General features: G+C 47.6%; 1 protein-coding gene across 2 annotated transcripts in view; it reads left to right on the top strand.

The window, feature by feature from the left end:
- Positions 1 to 22,055, top strand: part of BCAR1 (BCAR1 scaffold protein, Cas family member) — a 191,343-nt gene that overhangs the window by 30,951 nt on the left and 138,337 nt on the right. Inside the window, exons 2-3 of one of the 2 annotated variants that reach the window (XM_085638570.1) lie at positions 14,599 to 15,285; positions 16,465 to 16,578. In XM_085638570.1, the coding sequence (XP_085494696.1) occupies positions 14,599 to 15,285; positions 16,465 to 16,578 (801 nt within the window). The remainder of the gene's footprint in view (positions 1 to 14,598; positions 15,286 to 16,464; positions 16,579 to 22,055) is intronic. The other variant, XM_085638571.1, reaches the window with a different exon arrangement.

Consider the following 22,055-nt stretch of genomic DNA (forward strand, 5'->3'; position numbering starts at 1 on the left):
CATGTGTTGAGTAGGGCCCAAACACAATCCTTGGCTTATCGTGACTGTTCCCTAGCCTCTCTAGGGAGATGGTAAAAGCATTATGGTCGCTAAAAACAGAGTCTTCCACAGACCCATCAGTAATACAGTTCATAAGGGATCTCGAGATAAATGTAATCCATTGTAGTAGCGTGCCCCCCTCCTGTGTAAATAACAGCTGTGAGTGGGGCAAACCAGCCACTACTAAAGCATTATGAAGGTCAAGAGCAATCGAAAAGAATAAAGCTCACGTCCCCTTCGATCTTGACTGTGGGGTACCCCTTCAACCTAAGGGCAAACAATGTAGCATATTATGATTGAAATTATCATTATAAAAGTTAATTATAAAAATACTAAAATTATGCTACCAACATAAATGAAACGGTTGGATTAGGCTGCACCCAAAGGGAATCGGGCAATTGCAAAATGGGAGGTTCATCTTAAACCAGGCAGCAAGCCCTGCTTTGGCACAACCAGAAGCACCAGGGGTAGCAGCAACAGAGAAACGGGAAAAACAATCATAAAAACATTGCCCGTAGTCCAAGTTTCCTGCAGAAGGATAATGTAATATGCTGAGATGAACTCCGCTGAGTTGCCCATTGCCAACTTAACTTAAATACCTGCAATATTCCAACTCAGCAGTTTAACATTGCCTAGGGACACGGAAATAGCCAAATCCAAAGCCTCCTTTGGAATTACAGACTCAGGAAATTACTTAAGTCACATGAGCTGGCAGACACGATGAGGTTAAAATGGAGACTTCTCTGCTGATCCTCTACCTCAGAGGGACAGTCCTAAACTCATTCAGTAGTTGGTAATTTCAGCAACACTGACTACCTGTTGGTGGTAGGTAAGGCACAGCTACTTGAGTGACTGGGCTCAAATGCAGGGTTAGATCTATGATGCTGGTAGAGGTAACCCACTGGCATGACCCTAATACCAGAAGCTGTCAAGGGGCAGAGCCTGCAAGATGTTGGCCGCAGTAGCTGGGGTTTTGAAATTAACAATGAAGCAGTCTCAAGAAAATTCTGTAGCCAGAGGGCCCACCCAATCCACTCGATGAGCAAAAATATGTTTAAACAGCTTTTTCTTGTGTATAAGGTGGGTGTGAAACCAGTGTGTGACCTTATTAATAAGCTGACCTGTTGTCTTTGTATCATGTTGGCACAAACGCCGAACATAAGTGGAGACAGGCCACCTCTTGGCCCTGTCTTCACCCTTGCGCTTCCTGCACAGCCGGAGACTCGTGAGGGCTAAGTAGCACTGTGAGAATGCGACCCCCTCCTTCTCCAGCAGACCAGTCTCCCGGGGCTTGTAGTCCCCTGACGGCGGCTGTTTTGGCCTTCCACCACAGCGGGAGACTGACAAGTGCTAAGTAATGCGGTGAGGATGCATCCCCACTTCCTCCAGCAGACAGGTCTGCTGGGACTTGCAGTCCTGTGAAGGGACAGTTTTGGCCACTCCTAAACTCCACCGACCCCTGAACCCAAAAGAACACTCAAATCTAAACTCCACTCATCCCTGAACAATTCTCCTTTTCAACCCAGAGTGTCAGCTTGTGGGTCCAAATATGAATCTATAGGAATTTACTTGAATTAATTCTTGCAACCTATGGTATGAAAGATGACCTCTCCTTAAAGAACACTACGGGCTTTCCTAATGAAACTACAACCAGTCGATATTATGGCGCATGAAGAAGTTTAGTTAGGCACAATATATGTTAATTTTTTTATATTCCTTGAAACCCCATGCTGATGGTATGGAAGCAGTTGAATAGGCACTTTTACAGCAGAATGAAATAGGAGCAAATAAAGTATTTCTGTTAGAACCACAGCACTACACTACACACTTCAGTACAGTTACGTTCAGTAGAACAATCCATTTTACTTGCAACTCAATGGAACATATATGGAGTTTACAAGAGCATCCAGCTATGGAAATGTATTCATGGCTAAATTTGAGCAAGACCATATTTTAAACCACATTAGATGACAAAGATTGTTCCTTTATTTTCATCCTTTGGAAGAATTTACTAGAAAAGTTGCACACTAACATCATGTAAACTAACACCAAAAATCCTCTATTCAGTGTACCCGTCATGTTGACAAGAATAAAATTACTTTCCTGGTATGTTACAGTAAGGATTGGTAAATCCAAGATATACAGGAATTATGGTCTTTAGTTAACAGGTTTTCATCCAAATTCTATAAAACAACATTCACCTTATTCTCAATTATGAGACTGAAAAGAATTACTTCAGACAGTGTATCCTTTGAAATTGCTTTACAAGAACAAAAGGATAAGTTCTGTATGAGAGGTCTTAATCTACAATTTCTAAGAAGAGCCGATCCATTGTGGTGCAACCTGTCACTGTAGCAGCCGAGATGTAAGCTTCAATTTCTCCTGCTTGTCTGATTTTGGGTGCTCCGGATGCCCCTAGTGTTGTATATGGTGTTGCATTCTGCATTTTGTTTACCTTCCCCATGTTTAGGGTTGAGGATGTTAATGTAGTAGGAATGCTTAGCGTGCTCTGGATTTCCTGGTCACTATTTAGACTTCCCTTCACATATAGCACCCAGTCTGTATCTATCGCTAACACTTAAGGATGACTCCTTTGGTAGCCGCAAGTACAGATCTCTGGTGGAGAGTTTGTGTGCATCAGCCGGTGCAGGGCAGGCCACTATTGTAGTTAGGGATCTTTTCATAGTTTAAGCTAGTCAAGTTATTTATCCAGGTTCAGGACACCGTCATTTTAGATATTAGTCCCCATTGCCCTATCCTCATATTTATTTGTTTGCCCCTCCCCCCACATCCTCACCCACCTACAGTGTTCTGTTGATTTAGGAGGAGTGTTTTGGACGGTGATGCTGTTTACCTTGTTTCCTGCGATCCTGGGCCCATGGTTATGTCCGAAACCTTGCTCCTTGCTCCTCAGTTCTATGAAGGAGGGCCGACCATCCCCATTTCTGCCCCAACTCCACCACCAGTCATTTTCGATGCCCAGTCTGCTGCATGCATGAACAGGTCAGGGCTGACAGTCTGTCTCCTCTGTATGTCTACTGATGCAGGAGATGGTTCGCCAACACTAGGAGGCTGCTTGATGGCTTTATTTGTTTGACACCCCACACAGTCCGATATCTGCGCTACAGTCCGATTACACAACAGCCTTCTGTTTGGAGGGCTCACTGGCCATTATTGATGTCTCGAGCCATACTTCATTGGCGGCCCACCGGACCGCCTACTTCGCTTTCAGGGTCGAGCCACAGGCACCCCCAACAAAGGCACCACATATCCATGGTAGAGATGAACTCTGGTGTCAGTCAATGGAGATATATTATATGACTAGCCAGCAGAGCCTCACTAATGAGCAGCCACCTTGTCCTGCTGCTCTTTGACACCCCCTTCCCACTATTTTTATATTTAACGTGCAACCATAAACTGTACCTTACCCAGTTCAATGTCAGAACTATACCCCAAAGCCTTACCCACCGAAGGAGATGTGTCATGTAACACAAGATGTGATTAGTGTACAGCCGAGCGCCTGCACAGTAGTGAGGTTGCTCAGATGTTAGGATTGTGTAGCGGTCTGAAGAATCTCTCTCTTAACTAAGCTGTGTAAGACAGACAAGCCTTTGTTTATTGTATACACATATGAAAAATCCCTTTATACGAAGCACCAAGATTATATCCATGTATAACAAAATTAATAAAATGGGTTAACAAAAAATCTTGTACCCTGCTTTTTCTTGGTGCGCTACCATATAATTTCGAAGGTTAGTCCACCTTCAGTGAAAGACAGAGCAGCGGTTTTAATCAGTGAGGAGTGAAACCTTGAGTGTGGACTGGTTTCGTGCATTTTATTGGGTTTAGAAAGCTTAGTCTGATTTTATGTGCCCACTTTAGAGTTAAGGGTATTTGGAAGCACCAACTGAAAGCTTTTGGACAAGTGTTGCATCATCCATCTGCACAGTAAGTGACATCACTGGTTTCCCGTAAAACTCTCTTTAAAAGAAGAATGCATGCAAGAGGACTTCATTTCCCATCAACCATCTGCACAGGAAGTGACATCACAACACTTGCATTCTACCCGCCTCCTAGGACCTATTTAATGGTGTCTGTAGTGCGGATGCGTAGTGGTCGTGCTGCTGGAGCTCCAAAGGAAAGCCCATCTGCGCCTGGACCGCACCCAGTGCCAGGAACCCTGATTCCTGCTTACCCATCGATACCCTGTCTGTCGCTTGCTGCCATGCTGCCATAATGCACCACAGAACATAGAAGAAGTGCTCACTTGCTCCTACTGAAAGTTCTCATGCACTCTCCCACACCGACCACTCAAGCACCAACAGCATCAAGCACCTCACTTTGTCATGCAGACCAAATACCAACTAAACAAAACGCGGCACACTTGCATGCATATACCCCAAAGCCCACTTGATCACCTAACATACCATGGAGGTATGGGACCTACTGCATGACCACGCTCCTGACCTTTCTCACAGGAACATGGCTAAACCCAACCTTTGCACCGAACATCGCCACTGCCATCCTGTTGACTACAGATTGTTAGGCAAGACCATCAGCACAAGCCTGGTGGTGGAGTTGCCATCATAGGCAAAGATACCATCTGCTGCACTATCTACACATCTGCTAGCTACATGGAACACCTCACATTCAAGATACAAGTCACAACTTCTCCCTGGGCGGAACCCTCATATACAGACTACTTGGGCCCTGCACCAATTTCTCCAGCGACATTATTGACTCCGTTGCACCCCTCATCATCAAAGCCAGCACCGTCATCCTGCTCAGAGACCTTAACTTTCACCTAGAAGACCGCACCGACCTATACTCTGTGGCCCTTATAAGAAACATTGCTAACCTTGGCCTCACTCAGCACGTTATCAATCCCAACCACGCTGCAGAACACCTATTGGACCTGATTTTCTCCTCAATCTGCAACATCACAGTTGACAAGCCAGCAGCTATGATCTGGACAGATCACACTCTCGTCCGTTTCAGTATGCGAGTACAACACCATCACAGACATACCATCACTTTTAACTGGCAGCTGGAGCTGGAAAAGCATCTTGGAAGAGGAGTGGGCTTCTGCTCTTTCCGAGCGTCGACATGTGCACACAAGCAACTTGCTGAAAGCCATCAAAAACCTCAACAGCTACATCGCAGCATGCAGCGACACCTTGGCTCCCCTCAAGCACAACACAAAGGCTAGTTTGTACACAGGGGAACTCAGGCTGATGAAATGCTACTGCAAGCAACTGGTGCACAAATGAAGAACAAGTCAAGACACTGCCGATACAGACATCTTCAAATCAGCCCTAAGACGCTGCCACCAGCAGATACGGAACACCAAGCACACAGCTCTTGCGGATCTCATTGACTCCAACACTAAGAGCAGCAAGGAAATCTTCACCATCATCAATGGTTTCACCACGCTTTCTGCCACCTCCAAAACATCACCCTCTTCTAAAACCTTTGCAAAAAGCTCTCCGAATTCTTCTGTAGCAAGATCACCTCCATATACAGCAGTTTCGCCCCTCAACCAGACCCTGTTACTGTTGCAACTCAACTTCCCATAACAGCTGATGAGCGGCGGACCCTGACCGTTTAGCCTGCCTTCACCACTATTGAAATCTCTGCTACCATGAAGACCATCCACTCGGGGGCTCCATCTGACCATTGCCCCAACCACACTTTCATCAAAGGACTCCTACTAGTCAGTGAAGCACTAACGCCCATCCTCATTAAGGGCTAAAAAAATCCACTCACCCGCTCGCATTTGCGAGCCAGATTTAATGCGGGCGAGCAATTTTTAGGTCCTACTCACCCTTGCGAGTAGGAAAATAGTGACTTTTGACCTCTGCCTCTGAAAACAGAGGAAATGTGACAAGACAGCAAGATTTAAAGGCATCTTTATTGCTCACAAAGTAAATGAGCAATACAAATGCATTTAAATCTTGTTATCTTGTCACATTTGCTTGCTTTCACAGACAGAGATCAAGTGCATTTCAGTTAGGTCGAGTAGATTTTGTAGGTTACTAGACCTGCAGGTCTAGTAAAAATGTAAATGATTTTTCGAGCCCTGTCAATGCCTTCATCGATTCTGCCACGTTCTCGGACATCTGGAAACACGCCCCTACTAAAGAAACCGTTGCGGAGCCATGTTTTCAAACTACAGACCCATCTCCCTCCTACCATACCTGGCAAAGGTTTTAAGAGAAACTAATCCACTGATGCCTCACCAACCACCTCAGCATCCACCAGCTCCTCTATGCCATGTAGTTTGGAATCAGGCCCAACCACAGTACTAAACCAGGACTCACTGTCGCCACAGAAGACATCTGCATGATTCTTCACAGAGGAGACCTGACATCCCTCATTCCCTGGACCTCTATGCAGCATTTGACATGATCTCACAACCCATCTTCATTTTTTTTTTTTAACACGCATTTTATTAAGTTTTTGTACAAACACCTACAAATCCGTACACAATATTTATCAGCATACTCCCTGAGGATTAATCAAAAGCCCCCCGCCACCTATACCGTGCATAGTACAAGGATATACAAATCTTTCCAGAGTTATGCGTCAAATAAACCAAAAACCTGCATAACTAAAACCTACCCCTAACCACCATGAAAAGTAGAGATGCCCTCCCCCTCCCTCAGTCCCCACCAGCAACGCAGGTATCCGTCTCTGTCCTCTGGTCTCGCAACCCATCTTCATTAGGCACCTGCACAAGATTGGCATCCAAGGATCCGCTCTCCGGTGGATCTGCTCCTTTCCTAATATATAGAACACAAGCTGTCAGCCTGGCACCTTGCTACCCAGAACCCAGCAAACTCATTTGCAGAGTCCCTCAAGGTCCTTCGCTCAGCCCTACCCTTTTCAGTGCATGCATTATCCCGCTGGCCAGTGTCATCCGCGTTCCCATCAACATCCTCTCCTACGTACACAACACAAAACACATACTCTTGTTTGGATAAGACCTCTATCCTAAGAAACAAGTTCACTGCCTGCATGACCGAAGTTGTTAACTAGATGAAAGCCAATTCTCAAGCTCAACACGGACAAGATAAAAGTAGTGATCTTTGGCAATAACACCTCACCATGGGACTCCAGCTGGTGACCGGCCAAACTCAGACCCATACCCAGAACTCACGCCAGGAACCTCCGAATAATCATCAACGCCATCATTGCATCCTGCTTACACACCCTGTGGATGCTGAGGAAGATCTTCAAATGACTCCCAAGCAACACAAGAAACACTGTCACTCACTCCGTAGTCACCAATAAGTTGGACTATGCCGTCATCACCAAGCAACTCACTAGATGACTACAGACCATTCAGAACTCGGCATCCATACTCATCTTAAACCTCCCGCATAGAACTCACATTACACCACACCTGGGGGAACTACAATCTCTTCCAGTGCACAGACGCGCTCAATCCAAACTCCTCACACACACTTTCAAGGCACTCCACAACTCAGACCTCAACTACATGAAAAGACGCATCTACTTCCACCAACCATCCGGGACCCCTACTCATCAACATCTCACAGAATACACAGAACAAGGCCTGGCCTGGCCTTTAGTTAACCAACCAACCAACCTACCATAAGTAGATCTAGGCTCACACCCCTGCTTAGCTCCAGGATACCCTTGCGGGTCATAGTGCACTTTACAAATAAACATAACATAAATGCTACTTGGTGTGTCACAAATGTTGGACCTACCTATTCTGCCATCCTTTTAAGCGGTCTTCTATGCTGCCGATTCTATTTTCTGTATCTTTAGTCTTCTGGGTATTTGCATCATCTCTTGTCATGCTGTCTTGTATTTTATGTGCCTTGTCTGTTTTTTTGTCAAGGCGGAGAGGGACAATTTGAGTGAGGGTATTTTTTCTGAATCACTATGTTGAATAACAATTGCTGACTGGATGGCAGATGGGTAAGGCTGGCCCTTATCTTCTATGATCCTGCTGCTTTGGATTGAAAGTATGTTACTGCTTTTATGGTAATCTGGTCTGTACTGCAGCTTTGTCTGTCAGCATTACACTCCAAGTGGATGTCACTTCTGAATTGAAGCACTGTGCATAAGATTGAATCAATTGCTTCTCAAAAATAAAATTTGGCTTCAAGCAATGAAGCCTTGTCACTGAGTAGTGCCCATCTAATGCTCTTGACCTTCTTTGTCCGTACATCAAAGGTTTTGATATGAATGCACTGTTACTGCGGTATTGGGCAATTAAGAAATCTGTAACCTAGAAAGAGCTAAACCCTAGCTCTGTGGAAAAACACACTATGTCCTCCTTCCTTACCAAGTCTCACTACGGTCAGCTTACCAGCCTGGAGACATGAACGTTGCATGTATGTAACATTTAGTTTGTGTAGTGGATGCTTGTATCGAGTGTGGGCAACACGGATAGCCATACCCATGCCAGAGTTCATTTTGTATTTTCTCCTGTCTAGTGGTACCTAACGTCGAGGGTTGGTGGGGAAAACCTAGACAGTAGATGTAAATTGCAGGGTTTCCCCCAGAATGTTACAGGGATCCTTTTGTCTCCTGGTCAGACACACTACAGAGTTCCCCTTGTTGTAAGTTAGCGAGGTTCACCCTGCTTTTTTCTGACCCTTTCTTCTAATGACTTGCTTCCCGTCGGGTTTTCAGATAGTTATGTGTGGAGCCTGCCTTGCTTTTGCTCCTTTGTGGGTTTCTCCTGATAGGAGACTTCCTTACCGACTACACCATTCTGCTCACACCTCAATCAACCAGTCAATCAATCAATCAGGGAATTGTAAGCGCGCTACTCACCCGTGAGGGTCTCAAGGCGCTGAGGGGGAGGTCCCCAGATCTGTTTAGCCGAAGAGCCAGGTCTTAAGGGTCTTCCTGAGGATGTTCAGGGACGGGCGCATCTGATGTCTGCCAGTATCTCGTTCCAGGTCTTGGCTACAATGTGAGAGAAGGATCTTACGCCTGCTCTGGCTCTGTGGATGCGCTGGGTTTCGGCCACTGCGGGGTTAGAAGATTGGAGGTTTCTTTTGGGTACGTGGAAGTTGGTTCTGTCGTTGAGGTATTTGGGCCTATTGATGCGTAGGCATTTGTAGGCGTGAGTGAGGATTTTGAAAGTGAATCTTTTCTCCACGGGGAGCCTGTGGAGACTTCGTAGGTGTTCGCTGATGTGTTTGTGTCGGGGGATGCAGAGGACGAGTCTAGCGACGGTGTTCTGTATTGCCTGGAGTTTGCGGAGTAGGGGCTTGTTGATGACGGCATAGAGTGCGTTTCCATAGTCCACTCTGCTGTTGATGAGTGCGTGGGTGACTGTCTTCCTTGACTCAGGGGGGGATCCACTTGAAGGTCTTGCGGAGGGTGTTGAAGCAACTGGAGGTGACGGTGTTGACCTGTCGGTTCATGGCGAGTGATGAGTTGAGTACGATGCTGAGGTTCTTGGCGTTGTCTAAGGGGGTAGGTGGGCTTCCGAGGGTGGTCGGCCACCAGGTGCTGTCCCATGCAGAAGTAGTGGTACAGAGGACAAGGACTTCTGTCTTCTCAGCGTTGAGCTTCAGGCAGCTGTTGGTCATCCAGACTGCGACGTCTTGCATTCCTTTCTGGAAGTTGAGTTTGGCAGTGGCGGGGTCTTTGGTGAGGGAGAGGATGAGCTGGATGTCGTTGGCGTAGGATACGATGTTGAGGCCGTGTTGTCAGACGATGGCTGCGAGGGGGGCCATGTTGATGTTGTAGAGGGTGGAGCTCAGTGATGAACCCTGTGGGACTCCGCAGGTGATTTTCCTGGGGTCGGAGTGGAAGGGTGGGAGTCTGATCCTTTGGCTTCTTCCGGTGAGGAATGATCGGATCCAGTCCAGGACTGTTCCTTGTATGCCTGCATGGTGTAGACTGGCGAGTAGTGTGCGGTGGGAGACGGTGTCGAAGCCGCCGATAGGTCGAGTAGGATGAGAGCTGCGGAGTGGCCTTGGTCCAGGAGGGTGCGAATGTCTTCTGTAGCGGCGAGTAGGTTGGTCTCTGTGCTGTGGTTGCTTTGGAATCCGGATTGGGACGGGTCGAGGGCGGCGTTCTATTCAATGAATCATGTCAGTTTTCTGTTGACTGTTTTCTCTGCAACTTTGGCTGCGAAGGGGAGGAGCGAGATGGGCCGATAATTCTTGAGTTTGGTGGGGTCAGCTGTGGGCTTCTTGAGCAGGGGTCTGACTTCTGCGTGCTTCCAGTCGTCTGGTAGAAGGCTGTGTTGATGGTGCATTATAGTTTGGGTGCGATGGCAGCTGCGGCTCTGTGGTAGATGTGAGGGGGCAGGGGTCAGTGGGGGCGCCCGAGTGGATGCTTTTCATGGTCGAGGCAGTGTAATCGGCCGTGATCGGTGTCCAGTTGGAGATGGTGGACTGGCTGGTGTTTCTGAGGGGCGGGGGCCGTCTGTGGCACCTGCTGGATGGTCAATGAAGTTGTCATAGAGGTTTTTGATCTTGAGGTGGAAATAGGTTCCAAGCTTGTCACAGAGGTCTTGGGATGGGGTGATGATGTCTGTGGCTTAACTGCGTTGGTTGGTGAATTCTTGAATGACACTGAAAAGTTCCTTGGAGTTGGTGGAGTTGGCCAGGATTATGTTGTGGATGAAGTTCCTCTTGGTGGCTCTGATATGGTTGTGGTAGTCCGTCATGGCGTCTTTGTAGGTGGTGTGGTTTTCGGTTGTCTTGGTGTTTCTCCAGTTCTTCTTCAGGCTTCTGCAGGTGCCTCTGGCTTCTTGGAGAGTGGTGGTGACCCAGGTGGCTTTTCTGGGGCATTGTCTATCGGGGTTGCGAAGCGGGGCGAGCTTGTCTGTGCAGTTTGGAGATCCAGGTGTGAAGTTCTCTGGTTGCGTCGTTTGCGTCCGGTGCCCAGGTGTGGTTGTCATTGGTGAGGGTGGAGTTAAGTTGCTCGTCGGTAACTTTGATCCAGTTCCTTCGTGTTGGGTGTGGGGCTGCTTTGGGTGCCTTGGGTTTGTTGATGGCGAAGTGTATGCAGTGGTGGTCGGTCCATGGCGGCTGCGTTGTGTGGCTTAATTGAACGCTGTTTCCTGCCACGAAGATGGGGTCGAGGGTGTGTCCTGCTCTGTTGTGTTGACGAGTTGTTTAAGTCTGATGCTGGCGAGGTTGTCACAAAGTATAGTGGAGTTAGGGTCGCTGGAGTTGTCGAGGTGGAAGTTCAGGTCTCCAATGAGTATGTAGTTTGTTGAGGCAATGGCGTGGGGTGAAATGAAGTCGGTGATGGCGAAGGGTGTTCAGGGGGCAGGGGGTTCTGTAGACGAGGGTTCCTCGGAGTGTGGCTTTGGGGGTGGTCTGGATCTGGAAATGCAGGTGTTCGGCAGAGGGGAAGGTTTTGCTGGGGGTGGTGAGGCGGAGAGTGCTCTTGTGGGTGATGGCGAGGCCCCCTCCTGAGTAGTTGGAGCGGTCTTTCCTCTGGATCTTGTATCCGTCTGGGATGGCGGTGCTGATGTCTGGGGCGGAGGATGCGTTCGTCCAGGTCTTTGTGAAGAAGGCAATATCGGTTGAGAGAGTTGAGTAGGTTACAGATTTACATGGCGTGTTTGTGTACGGAACGTACGTTGAGGAGGATGCATTTTAGGGTGTCGCCGGTGCTGGCGTCACCGGTGTTGGAGGCCGGGGTGGTGGTGAGAGTCTTGCGGCAGTGGAGGCAGGAGAACTGGCCGTGGGTTGTTTTTGGCGAGGCCTGTTAGCATTCTGTAAGTCTTCCAGGGTTGAGTGCGAAGAGGGTGGTGGTGTCGTAACGATGGGTAGTGGGAGGTCCAGGGTTCCTGGCGCTGGCCGCGGTCAGGTCACGGACTGGCACAGACCGGCTTGCCTTTGGCACGACCCTGCAGCGGCTGCCATTAAGTAGGGGCGGTGGGAGGGAGGAGAGGCTGAGAGGCGGGAGCGGGGGAATTCCGGGGGGGTGGGGCAGCAGCGGCGGCGAAAGTAACGGACAGGGGCGAGAAAATAAAAATTGGTGGAATTGGAGCAAGACACTGATGGACACAATAACAGTGGCACAACAGGGAAAAAATTATGAAAAAAACTGTTGAGAGAGGTTATAGTGGTTGCAGGCAGTCTGGTGCCATTTGGAGCGGGCAGTAGGCACAGGAGCGGGCAGCAGCCTCGAGCCTCCCAAGGAGTAGGTCGGGGTCTGGAGGCAAGAGATGGCACAGCGGAGCTGCGGGGAGAGAGTGGACCTAGACCGAGAGTCGGAGGTCTTACACCTTGTGACAAAGACCCTATACTTGTTTGCTTTCCTCAGTGTGACGCCCTACGTGTGACTGGTATATGTGGTCCCAGAGCTCACTATGCCATATGACTCAAGTGACATCCTCTTGAAGAGGCCCAAATAGGCCGAAACCAGGCTTGGGTTGCTAGTAGCCTCGTTCAGAGGGGACCTGGGCTGGCAGCACGTGCTGGACTGTTCCCACTGAAGCAGGACCAAGACTGATTTGCATATGACTGGTCCCTTTCTGAGGTGGCATGGCGGGCAAACAAAAGATGCCCTGGGATGCGACCTGAGTAATTACCATTAGTTAAGGTAATTAAGGCATTCTATCCGTGTTTTTTTGCTTTCTTCCATGGAGGAATTTGGATGGAACAGCCGGAGTGGAATGAGTAAAAGGGCACCGCTGCCCAAGGCAATTCTGAGCTGCCTGATGGAACACATGCCTACTATCTGAAACCATAGTATAAAGAATGTATAGAAACTTCCACTAGTATGCAAACATTTATCTAACAAAATCTGGGGTCCCACATCAGTGGCATCTGAGAAACACTTTTGTGCGCCAGGGTTGGGTATCTGCTGCCAATTCCTTTTTCAGGTTTAGAACCAGAACCTGGGGACGTGAAACAGCCTGCCAAGAGAAGCTGCCTTGAAGGAAGGGGTTGACCAATTGCTGCAGTGGTGCCTTTGAGTTGCCCTTGCTTGAGGAAGATGTTATCTAGAAGAGGACAGCAAAAGACCTGAGGAGGTGACAAACTGTGAAAGCCGTGACCTGCTCGTTATTTCAGTTTAAGCTGTCTTGTGGAAGTGCATGAGGACTCTGCACCTTCCTGCAGATCACAAAGTTCATGGCGAACTCTTCCATTGCTAAGAGCTGGAACCTAGAAGTGTGGGGTGCTGGCCAGCATCCGACTGCAGTCTGCAAACCAAACTAAGCTGTGCCTTCACTGACAGTGACCCTTGTCCCAGACAAGGACACCAATCGACTCACCAGTCATCTAGGGTAAGCTCTTGCATTTTATTTTGGGCACAGGGTTGCTGTTTTGGACTGAGGAAGAACCTGCAAATCAACACATGAAAGACTGCGAACAGCAGAGCTTACACTCTGCTTTTCCCCATTTATTCTGGTTCTGGAACTGCCTATCCTCCCACAGTTCGGTGTGTGGTGGTGCAGCTACTGCGGAGTGCAACTAACTCCGGCTGAGGCAGAGAACAAAAGCTGGTGTGAGCCTCTCTCTGTGGTCCGCGCACGGTGCACGAGTGGTAAGCCTACCAGTAATGAACTACAGGCATGACCTGCCTTAAGACATCAAAAGAACAGAAAGATACTGCGCCATTGTGACTTGAGAGGATGGGGCGACATTGGAGGGCAGAAACTGCAATTTGTCTTGGGGAATAAAAGAAGACTTTTGGGCACAAGGCGAACTGAGTCACTGGAGCTCACCACAGACAACTTTCCTATAACTACCACGATGGCTAATGGCCAGTGAGCATTACCACAACAAAAAGGCCTGTCCCTGGAGAATTTAGACTGTCACCTGAAATTACACTAGTTCTAAATTGCAACGAGTACATCACTTGCAGTGCCCTCTGACGACTATGTAAAATATTGTTATGTGTGTAGTGATCAAGTACCTTTTTGTTTTCTAGTATTCTAGTATTGGCTGGGCAATGACTTGTACATTCTTATTGGATATTCTGTTTATCTTTGAGACCCTAAACACACACACTTCCCTACGTAAATCTGGAACACCTAGAATTCGCTAGCCTGAAGGTCAGGTACTAAAGGGGTGTACCAGGTGTTCAGTTCTGGGTTCAATAGTAAGGGTAATCTCTAGTCTAGGCAAACAGTTGTAAATGGCTCTGATTGACACAGTCTGAGCCAAGTAGCTCCAGGATGCCATGTGACTCCTGAAAAAGACCTATCGCCAAGCCTGCTTTCTCTAACACTGTCCCTACTGTTTATCAGATGTAAATGTGTCATATATTGAGTTGGCTGCAGCGGAACGCTTACCAAATATTATAAGGAGTGGTATGTAGGAAAATATCTAATCTTAGCTGCCAAAGCAGCTGGAATGTTTAGTAAAGCATTTGACACATTTAAACTTTTCATCTGCAGTGTCCCCTTTTCAGTGACTATCTTACTTATTGCTTCTACTAAATGTGTCTAACTACTCTACTCTAAATATGAAGGTAACATATATAATATAATAATGACGGGGAACTATATAATTGTGATTTATTTATATCTGCTTGTCCCAATATAACCGTGTCCCGCTTTCTAAGCTTGATTTGTTTTCTTGCTTTTTGCAGAATGTGCTGGCTAAAGCTCTGTATGACAATGTGGCAGAATCTCCTGATGAACTTTCATTCCGCAAGGGGGATATCTTGACCGTACTGGAACATAACACCCAGGGACTTGATGGCTGGTGGCTGTGTTCACTTCATGGGCGACAGGGCATAGTACCTGGAAATCGGCTCAAGATCCTGGTTGGTGTGCATGACAAGAAACAGGCTGCTCTTGGGCAAGGGACAGCTCCATCATCTTACCAGCAGCCGGTTATCTGCAGTGTGCAACCTGATTCAATACAGTATTCCCCCACACACCCTGCCTTTTCAGCCTCTGAAGAGGACAACATATACTTGGTTCCATCTCAGAAAATAGAAGTAACTGATCTGTATCATGTTCCTCAAAGGGCACAGAGCCCACCAGCTAAGAACCCCATACTGTATGAGAAGGCGGTGCCCCATTACCTATTGCAAGGAACTGTGCAGGATATATACCAGGTACCACTGTCTCTGAATCAAGCACAGGAGGTTTATCAGGTCCCAGTTCCAGCAACTAAGTTGGCTCATGATAATTATGAAGTGCCCCCTTCTTATGCGATAGGGAAGGATACTGAGCACGTTCCATTATCGGAGACTGAACTGCAAGGAATCTATCATGTGCCTCAACCTATGGATAAGGGAAACTGGGACAAAACAAGACCACCAGAAAAGGTACTGTAGTAAGCTGTCAAACCACATCATAATGTGATAGTTCTATGAAATAAGGAGAACTAAAGAGACAGGAATATTTGTTTATGCAAGAAAAGGGTTAAATAGTGATCAAATATATTAATTGCATTTTCACCTCAAAATACCCAAGTGGACTAATTTTGTGGAGAAAATGAACAGGAAAAGAAAAATTCACATCAACAAATACAAAGGTAACCTAAAGACCCACAAAGATTAAATCCCCATTTTGAGGTATATTCACATTTTGTGCATAAGCTAAGATTTTTACATCTCGCAGTTCACACCCTTTCTCTTGTGAGACATTTTGTTAGCTTACAGATGGCCTAGAGCACACCCATGTTTACCATTGGTCAAGGTAACTGTTACTCTCATTTGCTTGTTTCTTATTTCATGGCTTGTGTGGGGTTTAGTTCCCCATCATGAATGTATCCCTCTCCTGGAGCATGAACACATTTTGTGGGTGCTATTGTTTTCTTTTTAGTTGTGTGTGTGTTTTACTGTGGACTCCCTTATGCGTGTCTCAGCTCTCCTGGTCTTCATGTTGCTATCTTGTTGTATGCTTCTGTTCACACCAGTCTCATTGTTGCTCTGTCGAGCTGTGTGCTTCTGTGCCTTACCTATGACTTGACCCCAACCGCCCCACTAACCCATTCAGTTTCCATTTTAGAAGTCCTGCCAGTTTGAAGGTCATAAATGTTGCACCAGTCTATCAGGTACCAGGTAGCCATATATCCTTCTGGCATCAACAGTGGTTCAAGCACAATAGGGCTAGTTTGCTGCTTTTGTAGCTCCATAGAGCCCCTTGGCCATCGTCCCAACAGTGACACTCCTTTATTCCATCTCTAGTGCCTGATTTGCTCTTTCCAGCTGAACCTCCGACTACTAGTAATGCTTTGACACCACCTTATCAAAGAGTCCGGGGTTATCCGATCCTGGTACTGATTCAGACCTCGACTGCACTGTCGAACTACCCAAAGCTGTAGATGTAGCTATGTTCAGTGCCAGTGGAGATCTGTACTTTGCAGGTCCTGCATATACATTGCCTTGGGGTAGGATTGTTTAGATTCAGACTGCTTGTAACGGGGAACACTACGACTGATGGAAACCTTAAAAGTTGCCTAGAGGCAGCAGTGATCTCTGACTCTTCATTGATTCTTTTAGGTACACAACAGCGCCCCAACTATGATGATGGGTCGCAGAAGCAGAAATGGATCTGAGGAGATCTATGACGTACCACCTAGTTTTGAGAATTTGCCACACCAGCCTCACCTTTCGGTAAATATGAACTTGTGTGTATTTATGAGGTATTTTGCATTGCTTGGTGTCACTCTAAACTGCTTTGTAATATTTGCAGACACCAAGTAAACGACAGGACAAAACAGAAAGGTATTAGAAAAGAAACCATTACTCTGTAGCACTAAATGACGGTACATTTACTGAGTCCACTCATTTCTTTTGCATTATTTGGAAATGTGGAGTAGAACAGTTCCACTTTCTAGCCATACTTATAAGTTGGATTGAGATGAGAATTACCAGACACCCATTAACTCTACCTGCTTTCTGTTGTACTGCAGGGCTGCAAAGCGAGTAGTGTAAAGAGGGCAAGATGCAGAGGAAGTTTCTTTGCAAATCTGGCAACTCTAGAATGCACTTCCAACACACTTTAGACCAGACAAATCAGAAATCAGTTTCAGTAAACAGCTAAAAGTATTCCAATTCAAAGCCTGAAGGCAGTACTGATAGCGGAGGTTTATTACCAGCGCCTGGACCCCTTTGGGTAGCCATGCACTCTATAGTTTTGGAAGAATAGAATAAAATAGACTAAAATGTAAGACTCTAAAGACATTTTGGTTTTATTAAAATTATATGTATATTACACTTAAAGGAGCTTTCAGCCACTTCTCTTCATCCGTTGGTCTGGCGTTTCATTCACATTTTGCTTCCACCCACTACAGCATGCAGCATGGGCCAGCGTGTCCGCCTACTTCAGCCACTGGTTAACTTCACTTTAAGTGACTGCATTTTGCTCTTTCACAATGAGCACTTTCACACTCAAGGTAGTTTCCTTCAGTAACAGTGTGTTCGAGGCATATGAGCTGCAGATCACACACTGAGGATAAGATCGCCATCTGGTGTTGGGCTCGGATGATTGCAGGTTGTTGTTGTCTTCGGAGAAGTCTTTGGTCACGAGGTTGGTGACTCCTCCCCTGGACAACAGTGCGCATGGGCATCCACTCCATCGGCAGATTGTTTTTTTCCGCCATTGGGTTCGGATGAACTTTTTTCCGCTCCAGCAGAAAACTTCCAGCAATCAATTTAACTCTTTAATCTTCATTTCATCGACGTCGACATCAACTCGGACCGGTTCCGGAAGCGGCTGATGGACAGGACACCCTTCAAAAAATGCCCCCAGTGTGGAGCGAAGTTCCCCCACAGTGACCACCACGAGGTTTGCAACCTCTGCCTGTCGCCGGAACACAACGAGTCCACCTGTCCAGCTTGTTCCGCTTTCCGTTCGAAGAAGACCCTCCGGGACCGAAGAGCTCGACGCCATATTATGGCCAAACCAGCTCCAGAACCGGAGGACATCTTTGCTCAAGATGTTCCCGAAGACGACACCGAAGATCTCGAGATCGTGTCCGAAGCCGACGATTCCGATGACCTCATCACTCCAGGGCAGCGTGTGAGTACCACCCCCCCTGCCCCTGCCCCATCCAAAAAAGCATTGGTCAAGACTCCGCCAGTTGGGCCCAGTCGCGACCGGAAATCCTCTTCAGAAGCCCCGCCCTCGGGCCCGGCTCCGAAGACAACTAAGCCTGTGGGTGGCTCGGGCTCGAGCAAACCTCACCTAATTGTGCCTTTAACACCCTCGGCACCCAAACACCCATTGTCGGCACCGAAACAGGCTCCAAGACCGAAATCTCCTTCGGCACAGAAACGTTCCTCGGCACCGAAGTCTCCACCGGCACCGAAACGTTCTTCAACATCGATGCCTGAAAGTCCGTCGGCACCGAAACCTCAGTCGGCACCGAAACCTCAGTCGGCACCGAAACCTCAGTCGGCACCGAAACATCAGTCGACACCGAAAAATCAGTCGACACCGAAAAATCAGTCGACACCGAAAAATCAGTCGACACCGAAAAATCAGTCGACACCGAAAAAATCATCGGAGCCGAAAACTGCGTCCCCGCCGAAACAAGCTCATAAAGACCCGAAGCGGACGTCACAGACACCACCTTCGGAGCCAGATGATCTTTTTCGACCAGATCCTACTCAGAAGCGGATCTATATCAATCCTAAAACGGGACATGTGACTGCCATCCCATATAAAAAGCGGAAGCTGGACACTACACCTCCCCCAGCTCCCATACGGAAAAAGGACTGTGCTACTTCACCACTTCGTCCTTCCTCTCCTGTTTTACCTCCTAACCCGTCCCCCCCTCCTCCTCCTGATTCTCCTTTACCTTTACCTTTACCTTTACCATCTCCCTATCATTCACCTCCTCCACAGGATGATAATGATGACTTAGGGGGAGGGGCGGACCCTGATTTATTTGATGATCCTGTTGACCCAAACGACCCTTTTACGTTCCCAGACCCAGCACCCATGGATGACTGGTCTTATCCTATACCTGACATGCCTGACCCCACTACCTACCCTTCCAAGCCCTCCCCTCCTGATGACCACCTAGGGTACGGCCAACTTATAAATAGGGCAGCAACATTCCACGGCGTTACTATGCACACAGACGCCATTGAAGAGGACTTCCTCCTTGATACCTTTGAGCAGTCACAAAAGACTGTTCACATACTGCCCATGATCAAAGGGGTCATAAAGCATGCTACTGAAGTCTTTAAAGACCCTGTTCGAGCTAGGGTTCTCAACCCACGCATCGAAAAAAAGTACCGACCAGCCCCGCAAGACCCTGCATACATTAAGGCCCAGCTCCCTTTAGACTCCCTAGTCGTATCAAATGCCAGGAAGCGCGCTAACTCACAGACAACTGGAGAAACGCCTCCCCCAGACAAGGAGTCTAAGCTTTTAGAAGCCTCGGGCAAACGGGTCGCCGCGCAGGCGGCTAACCATTGGCGTATTGCGAATACCCAGGCCCTGTTAGCCAGGTATGATAGAGCGCATTATGACCAACTTGAGGACCTTATGCAACATCTGCCTGAACCTTTTAAGTCCCAGGCCTCTGACCTCATCCAAGAAGGCAAATTAATATCTAATGCCTCCATTAAATGCGCCTTAGATGCAGCAGACACTGCTTCTAGAGCGGTCAATACTGGCGTCTTACTCAGACGACATGCCTGGCTCCGTATTTCCGGTTTTAAACCGGAGGTTCAAACCGCAATTTTAGCTCAACCTTTCAACCAAGAGCAGCTATTTGGCCCTGCAGTGGATACTGCATTAGAAAAAATGAAAAAGGATAATGAAACTGCCAAGTCTATGGGAGCACTGCAGTCTCATCAAAACCGGGGTTCCTTTCGTCGCTCCTTTTATAGAGGAGGCTCCAAAAACACATCAACTGAGACCACGTCCACCTTTAAAAATTCTGGACAAACATCCCCTAACAGAGGTTACTTCCGGGGAGGTTATAGGGGAAACAATAACAAAGGTCGAGGACGGGGCAACAACAACAACACCCGCACCTCACCAGCCACCAAACAGTGACTTGCCACCACTCCCCCCAGACCATTCCACTCCGGTCGGGGGGCGACTCCAACAATTCCTGCCTGTCTGGACTTCCATCACCACAGACAGGTGGGTAAGACAAATTATCCAGTCTGGCTACTGCCTCGAACTCATACAATCCCCCCCAAACATACCGCCCAAACAACGTCCAATGTCCTCGCATCATCTCTCTCTCCTCAAACAAGAAGTTCAATCCCTGTTACAAAAACATGCGATAGAACCAGTCCCCCTTCAACATCAGGGAAAAGGGGTATATTCTCTATACTTCCTCATTCCCAAAAAGGACAAAACACTAAGGCCCATACTGGATCTCAGACTACTAAACCAGTATATACATTCGGATCATTTTCACATGACCACTCTCCAACAAGTCCTCCCACTTTTACAACAGGGAGACTTCCTCGCCACATTGGACCTCAAGGACGCATACTTTCACATCCCTATGCATCCCGCTCACAGAAAATATCTACGATTTGTGGTAGATGGGCAACACTATCAATTTACAGTTCTCCCATTCGGAGTAACAACAGCACCCAGAGTGTTCACCAAGTGCCTAGCAGTCGTGGCAGCGCATCTCAGAAGACAACAGATCCATGTCTTCCCCTATCTGGACGATTGGCTCATAAAAGCCAATACATACCAAAAATGCGTTCTCCACACTCATCGCACGATTCAAACTCTCCACGATTTGGGATTCACTATCAACTACCCCAAATCCCACCTACAACCTTCCCACTTACATCAGTATCTAGGAGCAACCATAGATACATCCAAAGCCATTGCCTATCCCAGCACAGCCAGGATAGCCAGTATACAAAATCTCATCTCTCAATTTCAAACTCATCCATCTCTTCCAGCAAGAGTGTTCATGCAGCTCCTAGGCATGATGGCGTCGTGCATCTCCATAGTCCCACACGCACGACTTCAAATGCGTCCCTTACAAGAGTGCTTAGCACAACAGTGGAACCAAGCTCACGGACAACTTACCGATCTGGTGTTGGTGGACAGTCGCTCACTTCGATCACTGAAATGGTGGAACACCATCAACCTGTCCAAAGGGAGACCGTTCTTAGAGCCTCTTCCACAAGTTGTGCTAACTACAGACGCATCCCTCACGGGGTGGGGAGCCCACCTCCTTCACCATACCACTCAGGGCAGATGGACCAGTCAACAAAAACTGCTCCACATCAACCACCTGGAACTCTTAGCAGTGTTCCTAGCACTAAAATCCTTTCAAATTCACCTAAAGAACAAAACTGTCCTCATACGCACAGACAACATGACGACAATGTATTATATACAGAAACAGGGAGGGACACACTCTCTCCAACTGTCCCAACTGGCACAGCAAATCTGGAGATGGGCAATTCCCCAAAACATCTACCTGTTAGCAGAACATCTCCCAGGGATCCACAACCAAGTGGCCGACCTCCTAAGTCGCCACACACAACAGATCCACGAATGGGAACTACACCCCAAGGTTCTACTCCCCTTCTTCCAAAAGTGGGGACAACCAGACATAGACCTGTTCGCCACTCCCGAAAACACAAAATGCCCAACCTTCGCCGCCAGGTTTCCACACCCACAGTCGAAGGGCAATGCCCTATGGATGAACTGGTCAGGCAGATTTGCGTACGCCTTTCCGCCTCTCCCACTAGTTCCATTTGTGGTACGCAAACTGAAACAACAGTCACTAACACTAATACTAGTGGCTCCCACTTGGGCACGTCAACCGTGGTTCACCACACTTCTGGAACTATCTTTAGTTCCACATCAAAAGCTACGCCTCTCCCCGGATCTGTTAACCCAGAACCATGGAGAAATCAGACACCCAGATCCTCAAACACTGAACCTAGCGATCTGGCTCCTGAGGTCTTAGAGTTCGGTTACCTCAATCTCCCTCCAGACTGTATGAATATCATAAAAGAAGCCAGACGCCCTACTACTAGAGCGTGTTATGCCGCTAAATGGAAACGATTTGCCATCTACTGCGCTAATAATAACATACATCCATTGGATGCTTCCATCCAAAACATCATTTGCTATCTACTACACT

This window comes from Triturus cristatus, chromosome 12, assembly GCF_964204655.1.
Source record: "Triturus cristatus chromosome 12, aTriCri1.1, whole genome shotgun sequence".
Taxonomy (NCBI): Eukaryota; Metazoa; Chordata; class Amphibia; order Caudata; family Salamandridae; genus Triturus; species Triturus cristatus.